A 22,761-nucleotide genomic window follows, 5' to 3' on the forward strand; every position below is an offset into this window, starting at 1 on the left:
CGCGATTCGCTGTGCAGAGTTGCGTCCCTTGGCCACGCCAGAAACCTATGATTGTGGGTTCGAATCCCGGTTCGCCCCGATTATGTTTCTAGGTTTGTCAGCACCATATCCGTGCTCGTGGGTTTCACAGAAGTGGAAACGTCTGAGACCTTCATCACTTCTGGCTTTCCTGACATTAAGCTGACACGCCGTGATATAACTGGAATACTGTTAAAAGCGGCGTTAGGCCTTGGATTCTTTGACCTCACACTTGTCGGCGTACGTGGGTGTCATGGTTACTACGATTCAACCCATACATGGATTTCTGAATCTTTTACAAGATCAGAGCTAGGCGACCTGTCAACATGGAGGGTGTCACGTGACATGTTGCGGTCAACACGTTGACTTGACCCTTTGATGTCATCTCACTGTGCAACCACTTAGTGTCATTAGACCTTATAGCACGCAGCCACTTTGAAAAAACATTCCAGACCAGTGGTCAAGGATTTTCTTTCCCCGACTGTATTAACGTAATGTACTCTAATCCACCACGAAAGTGGTTTTGTCAATATTTGCGTCGACTGTTTGTCAAAGCGATTTAGCATGACCCCAGTGACGAACGACTGTACATACTGCCATTCTGTTTATGATGCTGATAGACAGAAAATATTCAAATCTCAGATGAGGAAAGACAGCCATGATGTGTGGTACGCTACGTTAATTGGCTGCAAGATCACGATCAACACGTGAACATTGAAGGACCAAGCCCCAAATAATGACGCAAAAGCTGTACCGCGATTTCTTGTTTGACAGCTGCGCCACCACAGGAACCCGTTATTGGTCAGAAAATAAAAATATATACCCCCTATATGTAAGAATTCTCTACTAACATAGAGAGGGTATGTATATTTTTTTTGACTGACCAATTACGAGTTCCTGTGTGCGCCACATGCTCGCTCGTTTCGACAAATAACTGTTGTTTTGTGCATGAAATGACCAAGAGTCATTGCAACCTGAACGCTTACCGTTTCACATATTCGCAAAAGAAGATCCAGATTTGAAAGTGTGGTCGCGACATCTAAGCGTAAATTAATGCTATCTTGTAAACAAATTGTGTCAAAGTCGGTCTCATGTGTCCGACCCCAGATTCTGTCGATGATACACATTGTACAAAAAAACTACGGAAAACATCCACTTCACTTAAAAAATGATGATCACTATAGCTTTTGATGGGAACTGAGCATCGTCTGTTATGAGAACTATATGCGGCGGGCTCTAGCGTGATACGGTTTACGATGAATATCACTACTCCATTGCTCCTGTGGCATTCGTCACCACTCGCCCCTTTCCGTAACCTGCAAGAAGACTCGTCCCCCTATCGATGAATGTTATGTGCGAAAATACGACAAACCAATCAGAATGCGCGTTTGATTTCAAGTTCTTTGTCAAAGAATCTCTCAGAAATAATTTCTGTTTTTACATATGTCTTGCATCTAAAAATATACCCAAGACACAGTTAAATGTGTTCAATCATACTGTATAATTTCGCATGTCCTGATGTGCTTCTAATTGCATCTGAAATATAAATAATATATGGGGAAATATATGTGAACCATTGCGCAACAAGTTGACAATTGTTTTAGGTATGCCCGTTTGCGCTAAGACGGAACCCGGTCGCAAAAATGGCCACGAGAGGGACACGAGTCGCTATTCGGCTTGTCCCGGAATAACACGAGTTGGACACGAATGCTCCTGTGGGTATTATGTAGGTAGCGGAATAAACCGAGTGGAGCCGAGGTTTTTTAGGATTTCACCGAACAAAGCCCTCCTTTCAGAAACCTGTTCCCGCGATAATCTATATTGTGAAACGGAGCCCTGGTCGTTGCTCAATCTATTAACCCACAGTTTGCCTGTCCCGTTGTCAAAGTACATAATTGCCGTAATGATCAATTAGTCCATCATCAAAACTTGGTTCAGCGTTGGAGTTGATCATTCAAATCTGTGTGGATCAGGATTTATTTCAAACTCATTGCTAGATCTACAAATGTGCGCCATATAACGACTTCACAACGGAAATAACTTTACAACTCGCGACCACGGGTATACTGCCTACTAAACAAGAATATATCTGGATTCAATCCTTCTGTCGTGGGTTGTTAACAGGAGCAAGACTGTACAGCGAATTACATGTATATGTAGGTGAGAGCCTCCAACTCCAGTGATATGGATTTCAACGTTCTCGGCGGGGGGCTGAACTGTGCGTACACGGCGTGTTTCACGAACCCACTGCGCCTTGGGCGAGAATGCAAAATCGAAAACCGTGCATCTCTCACCTCTCGTTTGTTTGTTGTTTAACGCCGCACTCAGCAGTATTCCAGCTATATGGAGGCGGTCTGTATATAATCGAGTCTGGACCAGACAATCCAGTGACTCATACCATGAGCATCGATTCAATTGAGATACGATGTTACGCATCAACCAAGACAGCGAGCTTGACCACCCGACCCCGTTAATAGCCTCTTACGACAAGCATAGTCGCCTTTTTCTTTTTTCGCCAAGCATGGGTTTCTGAAGACTATTCCGCCCAGGATCTTCACAGGTTGCTGAAGCCCTATTCTGCCCAGGATCTTCACGGGTTCACCTCTCGTGGAACCTGCGGTGCTGGCATCATGATGAGGAATAACGAGCCCTCGAAACAATGGATATAACGCACCCTTGAAGCATAAGGTGCTTTTGATGACCAGGCCACCTTTTTCAAGGTCCCGTATGACTGTCCTACCTAGAGACTTAATGGACGGGCTGTAAGGCTCAGTGACTTGTTTAACTACAAGTCATCCCATCAAACAGCATGGATGGTTGCTGATATCAATGACTGCAAGCCTCGGGTATTTGTAACTTTCACCACTTCCTCTTTAGATATTAATATCGGAAAGACGCTCGGGTGGATTCTCAATACAACAAAGCCAAAAATGAAATTACCATGATTTATTCTGTTAAAATTGACATTTACTGTCACAGAAAACATAAATGAAGGTTTTCAGGGCACTTTCCAGTTCTGCCCAATCTCGATGTTGCAGCAAAATGTATCTCCTTCCAACATGACTATGGAACCAATTTACAAATGGAATATTCGAACATGTTCAGCAGGTTGAAATCGCCCTCACATATTAACATAGAAAGCAAGAGCCAGAATCTGTTACAACCACCAGTTGGACAAACACCCAGGGTAGGTGTACGATGATCAAGACATATTAAAATTAACATGAAAAATATTGTATCTCAAGGAGTGAATTGGGTTCAATGACAATGGAATATAGAGGCAGGGGACACCAGTTACCATCCTCAGTAATCCAGGGTATGACATCTCCATTCATCACAATAAATACCCTGCACCCCATCACTTCAATAGCTTCCTGTCTGAAGTGACCTAACTACAATAACAGTCCAATATAAAGCCATAACTCGGACCGCAAGGAAGGCTTGAATGGATCAATTTGCACTCTATTTTCATAATCAACACTATTTGCATCCCTATCGTTAACTTTGTACAGAGCTTATTTGATTGGATGGCTATTTTGGCATCATGCCAAAGGATTCGGGTTCAAAACGATTACGGTACAAATGGGTGCAGTGTATTTATGAACACAGAATGGCGACATGATACACTAACAGGTTTCACTCACTACCCATGAGGGAATCAAACACAGGTCGTCAGTGTAAATGTCCATGCTTTAACCACTGGGCTATTGTTTGTTTGTTGTTTAACGCCGCACTCAGCAATATTCAAGCTATATGGTGGCGGTCTGAAAATAATCGAGTCTGGACCAGACAATCCAGTGGTTGACCTCATGAGCATCGATCCACGCAATTGGCATACGATAACATGCATCAACTAAGTCAGTGAGCCTGACCACCCGATCCTGTTAGTCACCTTTTACGACAAGCACAGTCGCCTTTTACGACCTTTTCTACCCCTGATCACCCTTCCCTATGATGCAAACAATCAATATTATCAAAGTGTGGTGCTGATGATAGTTTAATGCGATGATTCTGGGGGACAACTTATTAATTTAATTATTTATTTTTATTTATTATTTTTAATCAGAATTAAGTCAAATGCTCCCAATGTTGACAGCACTAAGCCTATGACGCCTACACCAGCAACAGTGCTATTTGTCAGTTAAGTACAAGAACAGATATAAACCACCTACATCAGCAAGGCTTGTCACAATGCTCACTGGTTCATGTGAAAGATTGTGACTCAATTCAATTCACAATAAATGAGGAACAGTCATGTCGTACTCCAGTCTCATTGTCAGAGAGTGAGTGAGTCAGTATGGTTTTACGCCGCTTTTAGCAATATTCCAGCAATATCACGGCGGGGGACACCAGAAATGGGCTTCACACATTGTACCCATGTTGGGAATCGACCCCGCGTCTTTGGCTTGACGATCGAACACTTTAACCACTAGGCTACCCGACCGCCCCTCATTGTCAGAGAACCAACATTTCAAACAACATGTGAACTTCTCATCAAAATCTACATTCTTAGTTAAAAAGGTAAAAGTTTGTGTACATAACGCATCAATGGCCATCATCCAAAATGAGCCGGAACTTGCATGTTAACAACTGATACAATGAAATACCTCAACAAAACAGGCTTTACTTGTGTATGAATACATGGTCACATCAAGCTTAGGCTCATCTCTCTTCAGCCGTTGATGATAATCATGATAATCACATGTTAATCATGATAACCACATGATAATCATGATAACCACATGACCACATGATAATCACATGACCACATGAAAATCATGATAACCACATGATAATCACATGACCACATGAAAATCATGATAACCACATGATAATCACATGACCGCTGTTTAAAGGGATGAGGGGCACCTGCTGTCTGCCAACAACAGGGATTACCCATGGATCCCATCTTAGCAGAGTCATGAGTCCGCAAAGCAAGGGCCTGTCTCACAAAGTCTTAGCGCTAAAATCGTATCTCCCATACTTTAACATAGACTTACTACAATGGTAACGCTAAGATCACTTTGTGTAACTGGTCCCTTGACTCAAGGAAAATGTCTCTCTAGCAATAGCGCCTTCCTATACAAATTCAAACTTAAGGAGCTCCTTGGTCCATGAAGTCTGCTGTTGCAGCTTGTGAATCTAAGGACTCGTACTCATTTACCACTAAGACAGAGATGTCTTCACTTTCGTGCTTAAATTTCGAACAACGCTTGTGTGAATCCTCCACATCTGTTAACAAACTAGGAAAGCAGTTGGCTTAGCTGCAACCTGATGATGATGTGAAGGATGAAGGGATGCAAAAGTGTAAATGTCGAGGGGCACATTTTGCTTAATATTTGGGGTCCATGTGTACTAAGGGGGTCAGTGGTCAGGGGTCAGATCGTATGGCAGTCTCAAAGACTAAGACCGCCTAGCTTGAAACACCCTGGCATGAAACCCCTCTTCATGAATACATACAGTGGTTGATGGTTATCTTACCATTAACAAGTCCTACTGACACTTGTATCAAAGACAGCCTTGTGAATAGGCATCGCTCAATCTGTTACGGAGCCATCAGCTCAGAGAGTACATAATACTTCACTGTACAAAGACAAGCTTAATTCATCATCATATTTATGCTTTTTCAGGTTAAAAGAACATCCTGTTTTTCTTGCCCAATGAAGCAGTAAAAACATGAAAGCAATTTACATCCGTTTTCAAAATGTTGTCCCAGTGTACTGTTTACTTGCAAAAAAAGCTGCCCAAACAATATTTAACAATTCATGAAACAGGCTGATCTGCTTTTCACATTAACGAAGAATATATGAACGTATCAAAGTGCCTTTCAGAAAAATGGATTAAGAGATTGATTGATCTTAGGTAGGTCTGTGCAGCACTAGGCACAGAGAGAAGTTGGCACTGACTTTATCCTCTTATTAAAAGAAGTGGAGATTTTCTATTCACAAGACTGTTAGCACAGATAAAAGCAAGTTTTATCAAGATCTGTACAAATGAACACCCATGATCTCCCAACTCAAGGCATGCCAAAGAACTTGAGGGATCTGTCCATGCTGCAGGAGGCCATGAAGGTCGCGTTGTCCCCGAAGCGGATGCCGGTCGCCGCTGCTGTGTGGTCGTTGAACACCGCCAGTTCACTCCACTGCTTGCACAGGTACGCTCTGGAACAAAGCAATTATGGCTGTGACATGCATGATGACATCACTTCATATTGGACAACAGAGTAAATGGAACATGACAAAAAAATATTATTTACAGAGTGAGTGACTGAACATTGCTCAAAACTGTAGTAAAATAAATAATTGTAGCTATTTACTGTGGCAACATTTTGGTCTTTAAACAAGCATAGGGTACTGGGTACCATTTACCAAAATAAACAGGAAACAAAGCATGCCAAGTCTACCTGGTACATACTCTTCTCCTGGATCCACACAAGGGAGACAAGCCCTGGGCACTAGATACAAAGACAGTCCCAGGATCCACACAAGGGAGACACGCCCTGGGCACTAGATACAAAGACAGTCCCTGGATCCCCACAGGGAGACAAGCCCAGGGCACTAGAGAAAAAGTCTGTCCTAGGATCCCCACAAGGAGACACGCCCAGGGCACTGGAGACAAAGTCTGTCCTAGGATCCCCACAAGGAGACTAGCCCAGGGCACTAGAGACAAAGTCTGTCCTAGGATCCCCACAAGGGAGACATGCCAAGGGCACTAAAGATTACGCCAGTCCCAGGATCCACACAAGGGAGACAAGCCCTTGGCACTAGCGACAAAGTCTGTCCTAGGATCCCCACAAGGGAGACACGCCAAGAGACAAAGTCTGTCCCAGGATCCCCACAGGGAGACATGCACAGGCACTGGTTACCTAATCTGTGTGGGAATCCCCACAAGTTACCATGACAACTGGATGAATTGGTAAAGGCATCAAGCTTGTCGTCAGTACAGGTAATGTATACGACACAAGCCATTCTTAACAAGCCCATTCAGACTTGTCACTACCACATGTGACTACATCAAGTTACCTGACATCCGATCCTGCCACAGCCAGGTAGGTACCGCTCTGGTCGAACGTCAGACTCTTCACCTGCAGATGGACATGAGAGATATGCAACACAGTCATGGCTGGAGGCCTGCATACACAATGCATCATGCAGACAATACTAGATGTTGTGTCATGAACTAGTCCCTTGATACCAAGCCAGCTATTTTCAGTATCTGAATATATTGTAACAATCCGGTGGAAGTTTGATTTACTCATTTGAGGGTTTAGAAGATCATCTACCATGTCTACCATATCGGTCATGAGTTCGTTTGTTCGTTCGTGAGTATAGTTTTGCGCCGCTTTTAGCAATATTCCAGCAATATCACGGCAGGGGACACCAGAAATGGGCTGCACACATTGTACCCATTGTCAGTGACGAGCGAATGCTTTAACCACTAGGCCACCCCGCCGCCCCGACCATATCTACAGTGTCTGATACAGTGAGGGGATGGGATCATTGCCTTTTCCATACAGACAGGCTCAAAGACAGTGTACCAAAGATTATTATTAGCTGTGTGACACCACTTAAGAGACAAGCCCTCCATTTAATCATTTAACCATTTAAACACAATGTCTTGCAGATATTATGCAGATATTATGCAGATATTATGCAGCCTGCACATGACAAATAACCACAACATCGCTGTATATGCTCAGGGTTGATTGCAGTGTTTCTAGACAACTCTATTTTACCTCATAACTGTCATCAAGCTGGATTGTCTTGAAGTTCTTCAGTTTCCTCAAATCCCAGAGTTTGACGACCGAGTCTTCAGCAGAGGTGGCCAGATAGTAACCTAGGAACAAGTAATGAGGAAACACTATAACTCCCATCATCCAACTCTGTATAGAGAAATGGTCACTTTCCGTCAATTTTATAGTTAGCTATATCATGGAGCTTCTAGGTCAAACAATATTTCTCAAGAATTGCCTTCAAGCTAGTAAGGGATATAAGTCATACACTCTGTAACAACAGATGTTTGCTTTGATTGTTTGTTGTTTAACGCCGCACTCAGCAATATTCAAGCTATATGATGGCGTTCTGTAAATAATTGAGGCTGGACCAGACAATCCAGTGATTGACAACAAAAGTATCATTGTGATCTGATCCACATGCTAGTGGAAGTCTCGAGAAGTCGCAGCCACTAAATGCCATGCAGTGAAACCTACACATTGCCTTCTGTCAATGTTGAATATTGACATTAAAATTGTCCAGTTACCGTTTTCTGAGAATGCGATGCTGGTGATGGGCCCTTGATGTCCAGGGAAGTTGGCCACATTGGTTCTCTCCTTCAGATCCCAGATCTTGATGACCGAGTCCTCCGTGCCGGTGCCGAAGATGAGACCGTCAGGATGGAACTGGGCACATGTCAGCGCTGGGGCTGCAGACACACAACATTAGAAGTCACGTCTAGGAGTGAGAGAGGGAGGGAGAGAAAAGAGAGATGGAAGGAGAGAGGGAAGGAGAGAGACTGAGTTTGATGGTCTTACAGAATCCAGAGAGGGACACCAAGAATGAGTCATATGTAATTATCTCTATCATAATCATATTGCAACTACAGGACTGGTAAATTGACCTTGGTCTTAAACACTAAGCTACAATCACAACAAAACACAACACAACACACAAATCCCACAGACACCCCGTGAGACACACAAACTTCACACCAGGACACAGACACCTTGTGTGACACACACACACACACACACACACACACACACACACACACACACCCTACATCAGGGCACAGACATCTTGTGAGACACATCCCACACCTCGCAAGACACTTCCCACACCAAGAAAATCACCTTGTGTGACACTCACATCCCACGCCAGCACACAGACACCAGGGTAGGGTAAGCAATTAGGGTCAGAAACATGTAGTCTATATACATAGAGAAAATAAAGCTTTTTCTCCCAAAGGAGCCATGAAAGCAATCTCACTATACACTCATATCAATAAAACACATTAACAATATGTCATGTACTGTTGGTCTGTCTACTTGCGTGGAGATTGGAAGCACACAAGAGGACAAACTATCATCATAACAACACATCAGTGTGGGGAGTGGCACTAGCCAAGTAGGAACTCACCAGATCCCGATGATGTGTCGCAGACTTTGGTGAGAACACGGCCTGTACGGATGTCTGAGAAAGCCCAGTGCTTGAACACAACAACAGTTAGACACATTGTATTTACTTAGGTACAGCTGACAGATAAAGAAAAACAACTTTTCTTCCAAGAATAACAACCAGACTGTTCAATTACTGATTGAAAACATTAACTACAAAAAGTCACACATTGTAAGTCATAGAAAACCTAATTTCCTCAAACGTTTGCAAGTCCTGAAAGACAAAAAATTTACTATTCACATTTTCCCTTAGTCATATTCAGCTCCAATTTCCAAATTGAAGCATTAAGACCTAGTTCAGAGCTATAGCCCTCAAATGCTACTAGTAACAGGACTACCATCATTGGATTGTTACTTGTCCTCAGCATAATTTAGTTGTCACAGTCTTGTCGAATATCATGAATTTCAAAGGCGGATTTAAACCATGTGGGGAATCAAACCTGAGGTGTGACAAGCAAATGCTTTTACCACTCGGCTACCCCCCCACCTGCATGTCCGTCAGTAGGAGCTACCCAGGGGGTGAAGCGGCTTACCATGTCTTGTGAGCAGCTGAGCAGGAAGTCCCCTGTAGCGTGGAGACTGATGCCGGTGACCGGGGAGTCGTGGGCACGGATGATCTGGGCGCACTGGGCCGTAGTGATGCCCCACACTCGGATCGTACAGTCGGGGGATGCCGAGAACACAAGTTCCTGAAGCAGATGGTAAACAGAGTCAGAAACAGGTCAGTTTGATGTTGGATACAACATCATCACCATAACATATCGATACTGACAATCTCATTCCAACAGTGATTACTGGAGAGTGGTACAATATTTCATAGCAAAGATACGTCATAAAACATATCTGGGTGACTGCAGTTATCCTGTGTATGGCATTATGATATAAGCTTCTACAAGATCTGTGTGTGATGGAATCAGGCTAAATTAGCTTCATAATCCTGCATATCAGTGGGCACCAGGCACAAATGAGTGAGTGAGTGAGTTGGGTTTTACGCCGCTTTTAACAGTATTCCAGTTATATCGCGGCGTGTCAGCTTAATGTGGGAGGAAAGCCCAGAGCGATGAAGGTCTCAGATGTTTACCACTTCGGTGAAACCCACGAGCACGGGTATGGTGCTGACAAACCTAGAAACATAACTGGGGCGAACCGGGATTCGAACCCACAATCATAGGTTTCTGGCGTGCCCAAGGGACACAACTCTGCACAGCGAATCGCGGCGCCTTAGACGACTGTGCCACCCGTGCCCCCAGGCACTGATGAAGGAGAAAGTAAAGAAATGAGTGAGTTTGACATTCGATCTATTCAGTAATTTTAACGCAGGCGAGTTTAATGTGGGGAAAACCCAGATAACACAGGTACCATGTGTACCATGTGTTTGTTTGTTTGTTTGTTTGTTTGTTTGTTGTTTAAAGCCGCACTCAGCAATATTCCAGCGGTCTGTAAATAAGCGAATCTGGACCAGACACTCCAGTGATTGACATCATGAACATCGATCCATGCTATTTGGATACGATGACATGCATCAACCAAGTCAGCGAGCCTGACTACCCGATCCCGTTAGTCGCCTCTTACGACAAGCATAGTCGCCTCTTATGGCAAGCATGGGTTGCTGAAGACTTATTCTACCCCGGATCTTCACAGATCGTTCAGTAAACAGAAGGATGGTGATGCTGATTACCTCCTCTGGATGGTAGATGACGCTGGTGACCTTCTTGGTGTGTCCCTTCAGGATGGCCATCACCTGCTCCGTGTCCTTGTTGAACACCACAGCGTTCTTGTCATTGCCCCCTGGAACACATGGCATTTTGGTGTCAGACTCATTAGGGGTGTCACAACACGGCTACCTCAGCATGATCAGGTATCGATATCTATGTGATACTATAAGTTGTAGCAGTATCACGAGGGGTACATGGAGTTTAATGCATCCAACATGAGGTTTTATACAATGAGACGGAATTCAACAAATTTAAAACGGATAGAAAACAGCTGTTTGATTGAACTGAGGTTAACTTGTGCTATGTCATGTGACTTTCATTGACTAGGAAAAAGTGTTCGGCTTTTTGCTTCAAAGTGGGGCAAAAGGGATTTATTCTCCAACTGAGAAATCCATGTGCAGCCTGTCTCTTTCGTGGTTTGGTCTCAAATCCAGTGATTGACATCATGAACATCGATCCACGCTATTGGGATACGATGACATGCATCAACCAAGTCAGAGTGCCTGACCACCAGATCCATTAGTCGCCTCTTACGACAAGCGTAGTCGCCTTTTACAGCAAGCATGGGTTGCTGCAGACCTATTCTACCCCGGATTTTCATGGGTCAAACGTGTTAAAGTAGGCTTGTTCTAATCACGCTATCATGCAATCAGATTCACACCACTTTGTTTTACGTTGGACAGTCAGGTAATGTTAACCAGAGTGGTTATGAGGCCAGATTATTTGAAAATACTACCATTGGAAAATAGACACAGAACAAAAACATGTACACATATTTTGTATCGTAATGACACATTTAAACTTGCAATACTTCAATTCATTGGTTAATCTCTGTTTCAACTAGACAGGCTGCTTCTGCAGGAAGGTAAGGATTGGTTTAGAATTCCAAAAAAGCAGAATAGCAAAACTGACATTTGGAACTATTAATCAAGAATGCATGACAAACTGTCTTATTTCAAAGGTTTGAAGAGAAGATGGCCAATAGCATAAATCAATGCCCTTTGAAAGTATTTTGCAGATACTCCAGTCTACAGAAAGTATGAACCGAAATTGGTTATTAATTCAGATGGTTATCACAGCTGGACATGCAATGAAACGACTGTCTGTCTCACCTGTAACGATCCTGGACGTATCCCGGAGACAGAGGTCCATCGATAGAATACCAGGAACACTGGCGCTGTGAAGACCCTGCAATATCAGAAACAGTGTTGTCGAGTTGGGAATAACAAAGACATTTCAATACAGAGGATTAATCTTTCTATATTCACTGTAGTGTTACAAGAACAGAAGACTATCAGAAGAGAAACATCTAGAGCGACAAAGGTACCAGTGTAAAAGACATTTACATGAAGCAAAACAACCAAAGTGGACACAAGAAAGTTATATATTTTTTAATACACTGAAAGAACATTTCACACAGCCTAGTACAACTAGCACTTACCAAAAATTCACCCAAATAAATATTTCTTATAGAATGTACTTTGACATGTTGAAAACAAACTTAATTTAAGCAACAAAAGACCAAAATATTTTGATTTAATAACACATCTTCTTACAGTGTGAGAAGCCAGCTGTCTGTATTGACGGATGTCTTCTGTCGTGGCCAAACCCTCGGGAACTGTTTTGCCTCTCTGCGAAAGAGACAAGATGAAAGACAATGATGAGGGCAGTCATGGGCACAGACAATCTGTGATCATACAGAACTCAGTTTCAATTTTAAGGTCTTTCAAACCTGTGTGAAGTAAGTCACATACTTGATTACAATCTTACAAGTTCACACATGTGAAGTTCCATGTTTCAATATTAACATGAGTGAGTGAGTGAGTGAGTGAGTATGGTTTTACGCTGCTTTTAGCAATATTCCAGCAATATCACAGCGGGGGACACCAGAAATGGGCTTCACACATTGTACCCATGTCGGGAATCGAACCCGGGTCTTCGAACGCTTTAACCACTAGGCTACCCGACCGCCCCCATATAAACATGATGAGTATAGATAGTTCATTAGGTCTACAGTAACTTTGATACTATTGAAGGAACCGAGAGCCAATAAGGATGAGTTATTGCAAGAAACTCAGCCATTAAACATCTACAGACATATATTAGGCTACTAGTATATTTCCCACTTCCAAACTCAAAATACATTGAATACATCCTCCAACAAACACTGTTAAATTACAAACATACCTTCTTACGCTCCGCTGTAAGCAGTGTAGCTCGGTCCGACAGCTGGGAGGAAAAGAAAAGATGTTGATATAAAACACCATGAACTAACATGAAGTATGACATTGAGCTCGACAAAATACAAAACAAGATTGTTATAAACAAGGATAAACAAATTCAGGAATAATCTGGAAATAAAGTCAATCTATTATACAGTAACAACCACTAACTTGCACTGACTGCTTGATTAAACGTTAATAATACAGTAAATATACAATAACATGTTGGTATCTAACTCGATGGGTTAAAATTTCCAAGATATTTCCCGTAATAGTATTGGCAGAAATTGGTTAAAAATATCGCAACAAATTGTAATGGTTGGCGTCACTGCAGGAAGTCGAAACACAGGCATCAAGATACTGACCTTCTGAATGACCTCCTCTGACATGCCGACCTCCTCCATCTGACTGTCGGGCTGGATCCCCTCCTGACCAGCTTCTGCAGCGTACGCCTGAAGATAAGAACCATGGCAATATAACCGACGAAATATGACAGGTAGTCACTGCGCAGGCTTTATGACATTTCAGCAGATCAGATGATTTTGTCCACTGCTTAATGCTCACTCAGCAATATACCAGCAAAATCAGAGCTGAAGGGATATTGCTCCCAAGACTGTTGGTTATGGATCACTGGGTGAGTGAGTGAGTTTGGTTTTACGCCGCTTTTAGCAATATTCCAGCAATATCAGGGCGGGGGACACCAGAAATGGGCTTCACGCATTGTACCCATGTCAGGATTCGAACCCGGGTCTTCGGCGTGACGAGTGAACGCTTTAACCACTAGGCTACCCGACCGCCCCTATGGATCACTGATTATGGTTGGTTGGTTGGTTGGTTTGTTGTTTAACGTCGCACTCAGCAATATTCCAGCTATATGACGCATCGGCAATACTCCAGCTAAATGACGTCGGTCAGTAAATAATCGAGTCTGGACCAGACAATCCAGGGATTGATATCATGAGCATCGATCCAGGCAATTGGGATTGATGACATGCATCAACCAAGTCAGCGAGCCTGACAACCCAATCCCGTTAGTTGCCTCTGATGACAAGCATAGTCGCCTTTTACGGCAAGCATGGGTTGCTGAAGACCCCGGATTTCCACGGAGCCACTGATTTAGGGTTGGGTGGCATCCAATGTGGTTCAGTAATAATCATCAACTTACCGGTGCTTGTGCTGGTTGTGGGTATCCTCCGGGCCCTGCTGGCAAACCAGCCTGGGGCTTCAGTGTGGCCAAGGCTGAAACACGACAAGACTACACCATCACACACGTCGGCATGTTAGAACATTGTCAACATGATCAAAAGATGATATTAATAGTATATTAATACAGATAAGTGTCATCATTTTCTTCTCATACTACCATTTGTACTTTAAATTAACTTAGGTGAAACTTTCGAGTCATTCTTCACATAGTATTGAGTTATCAAATTTCTTTATGCGTATTTGTTTGCAAGCAACACCAAATTAATTGGGTCATGGGGGTTAGTTTGCCTATCTGGAGCTCTAACATACCTTCTCTGGCAGCCGTAACTTCCTTGGTGAGACGGGCGATCACACGACAGGCGGCGTCGTGCTGGTACAAGGCATGGGACAACTCTGAAAATAGAAGACAATAATTACACTCATTATACACCAAGTATACACTCATTATACACCAAGTATACGCTCATTATACACCAAGTATACACTCATTATACACCAAGTATACTTATTATACACCAAGTATACACTCATTATACACCAAGTATACACTTATTATACACCAACCATACTTATTATACACCAAGTATACACTCATTATACACCAAGTATACATTCATACACTCATTAAGTATACTTATACACCAAGCATAAACACATTATACACAAAGTATGCTTATCATACACCAAGTATACACTCATTATACACCAAGTATACACTAACTATACACAAAGTATACTCATTATACACCAAGCATACACTAATTATACGCCAAGTATACACTCATTATACACCAATCATACACTCATTACACACAAGGTATACTTATTATACACTAACAGTGTAGTGAGTGAATGAGTTGGGTTTAAAACTGCTTTGAACAGTATTCCAGTTATATCACAGCGTGTTAGCTTAATGTGGGAGGAAAGCCCCAAGTGATGGCAGGTCTCAGACGTTTACCACTTCGGTGAAACCCACAAGAACGGGTATGGTGCTGACAGAGCACATCAGTTATAACTAATAATCTCTGAACATATCTCAACCATGACAGACACATTCAAATATCTATAATTTGGTTACGATTTGGAAGTTTAACATTACACTGATTGAGATACTAGCCATCACAATCACTCTTCCTGAAACACTAGACTTATCAAAGTCCAAAGGTCACTGATAGGGAATGCCATCAAGGGAAGTAACCCAATACTGCAGTTCAAGTGTTTTATTTTCTTGCTTTCTTTATCAACAGAGGAGCAACACATGATACTTCTTCATTGTCTAGGTCGAGAACTAACTGTGCAGGATTGTCTAGTGATTTTCTTACTTTGATGTATCTTAAGGAACACAAATATTTGCATTTTATTGATCCAGGGTTTCTCATGGTGCAAGTTTACAAAGTATTTAACGTGATCTGGGTTATGGAAATATCAAATGCATTTATCCCGAGGCAACATGATCTCCCTTATGTTTTTATCATGTAAACATGTAAAGCTCACCTTGCCTGTCCGTCATCATGTAAATATGTATAGCTCACCATTACCTGGTCGTCATCATGTAAATATGTATAGCTCACCTTGCCTGGTCATCATCATGTAAATATGTATAGCTCACCTTGCCTGGTCTTCATCATGTAAATATGTACAGCTCACCTTGCCTGGCCATCATCACGTAAATATGTATAGCTCACCTTGCCTGGTCATCATCATGTAAATATGTATAGCCCACCTTGCCTGGCCATCATCATGTAAATATGTATAGCTCACCTTGCCTGGCCGTCATCATGTAAATATGTATAGCTCACCTTGCCTGGCTGTCATCATGTAAATATGTATAGCTCACCTTGCCTGGCGGTCTGCAGCTGCTGCCTCAGTGTGAAGCTGTGTAACATGACAGCATCCTGAAACAAGGACTCAGTTAGGAGGGAGCAGACTTACAGGAATTGTTCCAACTGCTGGAGCAATTAAGTGAGGTGGTTTGCCCCAGCTTCAAACAGTCCTTCAGTCATAATAAGTAAAATCCAAATATGTTTTACATTTGCAGTGCTAGAAATTGGCACCAGTCCTGTAGTCCTTGCCAAACTGCCCAATAGTTAATGTATCATAAGGACTAGTCGAAATTTGCCTTTTTTAAGGGTTTTGCTATGTTATCATTATAAGGACTAGTAAACTAAAACTCTTAGTTTCTACCACTGATTTGGATACTTGTCCTGCATTAGCACCTACATACTTTTACTGATGTTTCTGACTAGGCAGACGGGAGAGGTCCTGGCTGTAGAAATTGTTGTACCAACCATTTGTGTGGCATATGCCCTCACACAGCTACCATGTTACCCGAAGTGGCGATGTCATGTATGATCACATCACTGCTAGCCATTGGACTGTACAGACATTGAGAAGAAAGCTCCCCAGTTTAAAGAATCAGATAGAATCCTCTGCTGATCCTTTGCTAACCAATACGTTCTCAATTAGGCATTAAGGGAACAGGAGTTGTGTCCCTTACATATCAAGAGTGAGTGATTCAGTTAGGTTCAACACTGCCTTTAACAGTATTCCAGTGGCAATATTTGCTAATATATTGGCTGGTGAACAATCCCAATTAGCACCCCTTCCGATTGATCAATGTACACAAGACTTATTTATTCATGTATAATATGTGTGTTATATGCATCCTTAATTATGGGAAATTAAATTCTGGAAGAATATATCTGCATACAAATATTTCAGACTGTCAGCATAACCCACGAAATTTATGATCTTTCAACTCTGTTGTTTTTCACCAAAATAATATTCTAATACGAGCCCCCTATTTCTAAGTTTGAAAGCGCCCTGGGCCCTTATTACGTCGAATACGGTATTTGGTCAAATTGTGATGCTTCAGGCCACAGGGTCACCTGCGCTGTAGAACAACTGGACACGAAAAACATTGTTTTTAAGTCAACTGTAGGCAAATTGTGCAAAATAGTAGACACATTGTTGTGTGTATAGTTATCGAAGGAGATATAGCATCCTGGCCATGTCTATGAGATGAGATGAGCTGATGCAGAAATTGAAATGCTAATTCAGAATTACCCATTCATCTTGAAGTGCTTTCAGAATGGCCGGAATACTTGTTGCTGATGGGGGCCTGGGCTTAACAAGTGGAGAAGCTGAAATAGATGTAACAATTGTTTGATAGGCATTACTCAGAAGTTGATGGATGACAAAGTAGACACAATTTATGGATACCGAAACGTCGCCTTTACAGTATTAAAGAAGTTGTTATCCATAAATTGTGTCTACTTAGATGTAACAACTTGTAAAAATATCATAGAGATTATTAATTTAACATGAAAGATGCGGGGGAAACACCTCATAGAGCCTGAACCCATCTGCTCTTTACAACAACAACAACAATGATAATAATAATAATAGCATTTATAATGCGCCAGATTCCATTCACCAAGTGGATGCTCATAGCGCTACACTATTATTACCCCGGTCAATGGATCAATGAGCATTACAGCAAATGAAGCATCTCTCAGACCACCATGTTCACTTCTTTTTCACTTTACAAGCTTTAGACAAAACTTGCTTTCCACCAATTGCAAGAACTGTTTGAGCATGTTAACAGGCACTAGATTAAGGAAACATGGCCTAATGTTAGACGTGCAGGGGTTCAGGAGGATTAATATTCTTTGACAGAGTGATTGTGATCCAAAATGTCCTGAACATGCTGAAGATATTTTACAGTTTTGATGATGGTTTGTTTGTTTGTTGTTTAACGCCGCACTCAGCAATATTCAAGCGATATGACGGCAGTCTGTAAATAATCGAGTCTGTGTCAGACAATCCAGCGATTGACATCATGAGCATCGATCCACGCAATTGGATCCTGCTAGTCGCCTCTTACGACAAGAATAGTCGCCTTTCACAGCAAGCATGGGTTGCTGAAGATCTATTCTACCCCCGATCTTCATGGGTCTTCGGTGATGGTGTGTGTCTTAGCAAACTCACTGGACATGTGTCTGAAGATTCATCACAGAATAAAATGTTCATGCTTCATCATACAGTCTATCTGCTGTACAAGTAAAGACAGAACGTAACGTAAACAAATTGATACATTGACCAAATTTCACATTTATTTCGGACATTTTACTCTTATATTACCTCTCTCTCCATGAGTGAGTGAGTGAGTATGGTTTTACGCCGCTTTTAGCAATATTCCAGCAACATCAAGGTGGGGGACACCAGAAATGGGCCTCTCTCCATGAAGATCTCACAAACCCACCCAGCTATTGCTAGTATTAGGGGATCACCTTTGTGTGATAGTCCTTGTGAATAGAGATTATTATCCGAGCATGTGTGTCATAATGATTTTACGAAACGACTGTCAGAATTCTTCTATTTCCCGAGCGAGAGCAAGTGTAATTATTTTGTTATTATTATTTGTTAATTGTTTATTTGTTAAGCTTTAAAAAAAATGCACTGATCACCACCACTGTCCTAGACAAACCACAATTTGTCGAATGATGTCAACAATTTACAGCTATGACGTTTCTAGTGTGATGTCATTCCGTCCTTACGTCACAGTGAGATTCGAATGACCTCAACAATGCCATCCGGATGATGGAAACAATACACTGGTGCGCGAGAAATGATATTTGCACTTGTGCCCAAATAATTTTATGAACTTGGGTTATTTGTAACCCTTTGGGTAATAACACTAATTAAGTTATTCAATTATTATGAATTATGACCATGACAACAACTACGTTTACTGAACCGACATGGCTTTCAATCGGAACTCACTTTTGATATCAACCAGCAAATCCACTGCCAGCTGTTCTCCGTTCATTGGGTCGTTGCCATGATCCTGGATGTACTTCTCCACCAGGCGGCGCTCAAACACATGGCCGGAAACTGGGGAGAGCACTGGATGCTCGGGTACTTCATTACTAACTGCAACAAGATGTCATTCAACATCAGACAAAGAACGACTGTCACTGCATCTACATCATCTCATGGTTCAAGCATTCAAACTGTTGTCAACTTGAGCAGGTTACCGGTAATCATCTCGAGAGATACATGAATTCAAGATCATCATCTAACTCCATGTTGAGTTGTTTTATCCCCAAAATAAGTCAGTCATCATAGCTATAGTGCTACTTTAGTGGCAGGCTGTTTGCATAATTTCTATGTACCTAAGCACAAGCTAACTGTAAATATGGTAAACAGAAAGCTGAGTATATTTTCTTGTCATTTATTTTATTCCTATAGAAACACAACAAATAGGTAACAATTTCACCATCTTCCAAAGGCTAGGGAATTAACTGACTGTAAAACATTGATATTGAGACTTATTTACATTAACTATGAAAACAAAGATAGCGTTGTTTTTCTTTCATATGCATTTGTCAACAGGAGTACAGTATCATATATGGTATATACAAATAAACTTGAAATGCATCCTTCGTGCAAGGGTGCAAAACAACATGATTTCCGCTGGCAGAGAGTATAGCTTGTAGAAAACCCATACAGAAAGATGCTATAGAAATGTAGTGCATGCACACACAATGTTAACATGTCAGCTCGCTATTGTCGAAACATGAAGTGAATGGGTTACTGGTCTGTTATTCATGTTATTTCCTCAACACGCTCAATCGTGATAAAATATAAAAAAAATTATGACAAGTGTCTGGATAGATAGGGAAATTATCTAGGAGTACAGCGATATCAACTTTTCAGTCAAAAACTCAAGGGAAATATCATGCATCATATGTATCGATAACATATCGGCTGCTGTTTGAAACTTCCTGTCTGTATTTGTGTGATCATGTTGTGCATGTATTTTTAACTTGACGATAATGAAGGGATGTGATGGTTAACAGATGGCACCTGATAGACTCGTCGCTCTCAACAAGGCATTATCAAAATTATTTTTTGGTCATTTGACCATCCGTGTGTTAACAGAAACAATTGTTCCCAGAGGTAAGATTTAAACTTATGTATTGTGATTGGTATTTGATGCATAATCGGAAAAAAATACTTCATGGGGACTCAAAAAACACGACGATATATACACTTACTAAAACAATTATACTAAAAATATGCGCAGAGAGATCATAACGACAGTGTTGACAGCTTACTCCAAGTACATTTGGATATAACAAGATACTGAAAATTGACCGAAAACTGAACACTGACGAAAATATGGGACATATTCACGAATATTCAGAACATGTGAATAAGACTATTTAGTGACCCACTGGAAAGTGATATAATTTACAGAATTAGTTACTATATTTTTTTTATTTGCATTTTAGAAGAATGATACAGTTTCACAACGTTGCTGAAGAGATCTAAGCGTTTCGCCATGTTTTGTTTGAAATCAAACTCATGCTGCATGGCTAACCGGCAAAGCGACATCGATTATTATGGAATAGAACAAAGGAATACATTTACAGACTTGTTCAAAACATTTCAAAATGTTTGCTACTTTAAAATATAAAGCCGATCATGATATACAACGATTCTTTGACAATAAAGCGTGTGAGGATAATGCGAAAGATTTTAACACTCACTTGCACAGCACAGCGCCATGTTGGTTTTGTCACGTGACTATAATGTTTTGCTGAAACGAAACGAAATAATCGACAAAAAGGGAGATAACTGTGTACATGTTTAACCAAAGAGACAATAACCTTCGCCGAAATCAGTCACGTGGATGCTATACAGACTGTTCTTGACACACGGATCTGTTATCTAAGCGCTGATATAATTAAAATGATGAATAATGATTAAGTGATACACATAAGGAAGAGAATTTATGGATGTCAACTTCTTTATTATGAGGAACACAACGTTTGGGAGTATATGCTTAATTACGCCTTTATTAGGTGGTGAAGGAGTACGCATATACTCCTAAAAAGGTTGTGTCCCCAGATGATAGTCCCCAGATATTTGTACTCTGTTGCAACAGGCAGCTTTAAAAAATTTTTATGCAAACACCTTCTTAGTTTGCTCATGTTTTTTTTTCCAAATGCCCAATAACAAAGATTTGAAAGACGAATATGAGCAATGCATATTTTATGATGTACAACTGTCTTGGAAGTGAGAATGGACTATGAAAGTCGGGCTTATGGTAGTGTATGTAAGTACTTTTTAAGGGAAAGTAAATAATTCATGGTAATTTATGGTAGACCAGTCTTGAGAATATATATGCAATCATATGAGCAATTAAAATCACGATATCAGACAGTTACAATCTTGGTGAACCCGCATGGCGATGTCAATTCAGGATTATGTACTGAATTGTATTCAACTAGCGGATATGGGCAGGTGCGTGAATCAACAGTACAGACCGATAAACCTTAGACTTATAGAAACGTGAAAAGGGTTTAGTTTCAGCTAAACGATACGTTGGACATGTTTTCATTGGTTATAGAGAGCGTGCTATATATCACACGTGTGTACGTTTTGTGAGGCCGTGAAGATCCGGGTCAAGAATTGGATATTTCACTGCAGTGAACATAACACTTTGACGGAACTTTTGTCATACAAGAGTTTATCCCCCCCCCCCCAACCCCCACCCCACACCACACACACACACACACACACACACACACCCCGGCCCTTAAGTTGTCTCCCTTTGTCGTAAGTGACTAGCCCGAACACAAACTGTTTAGTACGTTTTACGTTAGGTCCACATTGACAAGGTCGTTTATGGAGTTAATCTCATTTTTCGTCGTTTGTTATTCTCTCGAAACTGTTTCCTCATAAACTGTAAATTTCAATCAGTCGTTTCGCAAAACGCGATTTTTGTTACTTGACGTTCCAACAGCGGTCTCCTAGTTTTCAAGAATATTTTCGTTGAATCGTCCCTGTGTGTTAGGTAGGGAGAATTTACGTTTCAAGGTTTTACATTTGTAATGAAATACGTAATTTTCTGGTAGACAAGTACACAAAAAGTATATAATAAATAGGATATTCCACATGTCTCGTGAAATATAGCATGTTTCACTCGACACAAGAAATATCCTCTATGTATGTAAGACATACCACGACACTGTAATGTAATATTGTGTAATATTGTATACACGGAATACCATGGCACTGACAATCAGCTACTGTTCCTATATCTTATATTTTATACAAGGCTTGGACTGGGATTTTGTATTAAGATTAGAAACTTTTCAGATATAGATACAAAACCAGATATTCTTTTATTTAAAACTATGATTTTGTTTGTTTGTTTAACGCTGCACTCAGGAATATTCCAGCTATATGACGGCGGTCTGTAAATAATCGAGTATGGATCAGACAAACCAGTGATTGACATCATGAGCATCGATCCACGCTATTGGGATACGATGACATGCATCGACCACGTCAGCGAGCCGGATCACCCGATCCCGTTAGTTGCCTATTACGACAAGCATAGTTGCCTTTTGCG

At 41.3% G+C, this 22,761-nt stretch overlaps 1 protein-coding gene across 1 annotated transcript; it reads right to left on the reverse strand.

Annotated features, from left to right (window-relative positions):
• Window positions 1-2,949: 2,949 nt before the first annotated feature.
• On the reverse strand, window positions 2,950-20,941 carry LOC124133407 (pre-mRNA-processing factor 19-like). Its single transcript, XM_046497814.2, has 17 exons — window positions 20,891-20,941; window positions 19,119-19,268; window positions 17,400-17,476; window positions 16,171-16,228; window positions 14,643-14,726; window positions 14,293-14,366; window positions 13,493-13,579; window positions 13,093-13,134; window positions 12,462-12,536; window positions 12,018-12,093; window positions 10,869-10,978; window positions 9,724-9,879; window positions 9,153-9,222; window positions 8,278-8,439; window positions 7,754-7,854; window positions 7,041-7,102; window positions 2,950-6,179 (listed from the first exon to the last, which is right to left on the reverse strand). Exons 1-17 carry the CDS (start codon window positions 20,907-20,909, stop codon window positions 6,035-6,037), a joined length of 1,548 nt encoding a protein of 515 aa, XP_046353770.1. The 5' UTR covers window positions 20,910-20,941; the 3' UTR covers window positions 2,950-6,034.
• Window positions 20,942-22,761: the final 1,820 nt, after the last annotated feature.

The sequence above is a fragment of the Haliotis rufescens genome, unplaced genomic scaffold, assembly GCF_023055435.1.
Source record: "Haliotis rufescens isolate VD_foot unplaced genomic scaffold, xgHalRufe1.0.p SCAF_21, whole genome shotgun sequence".
Taxonomy (NCBI): Eukaryota; Metazoa; Mollusca; class Gastropoda; order Lepetellida; family Haliotidae; genus Haliotis; species Haliotis rufescens.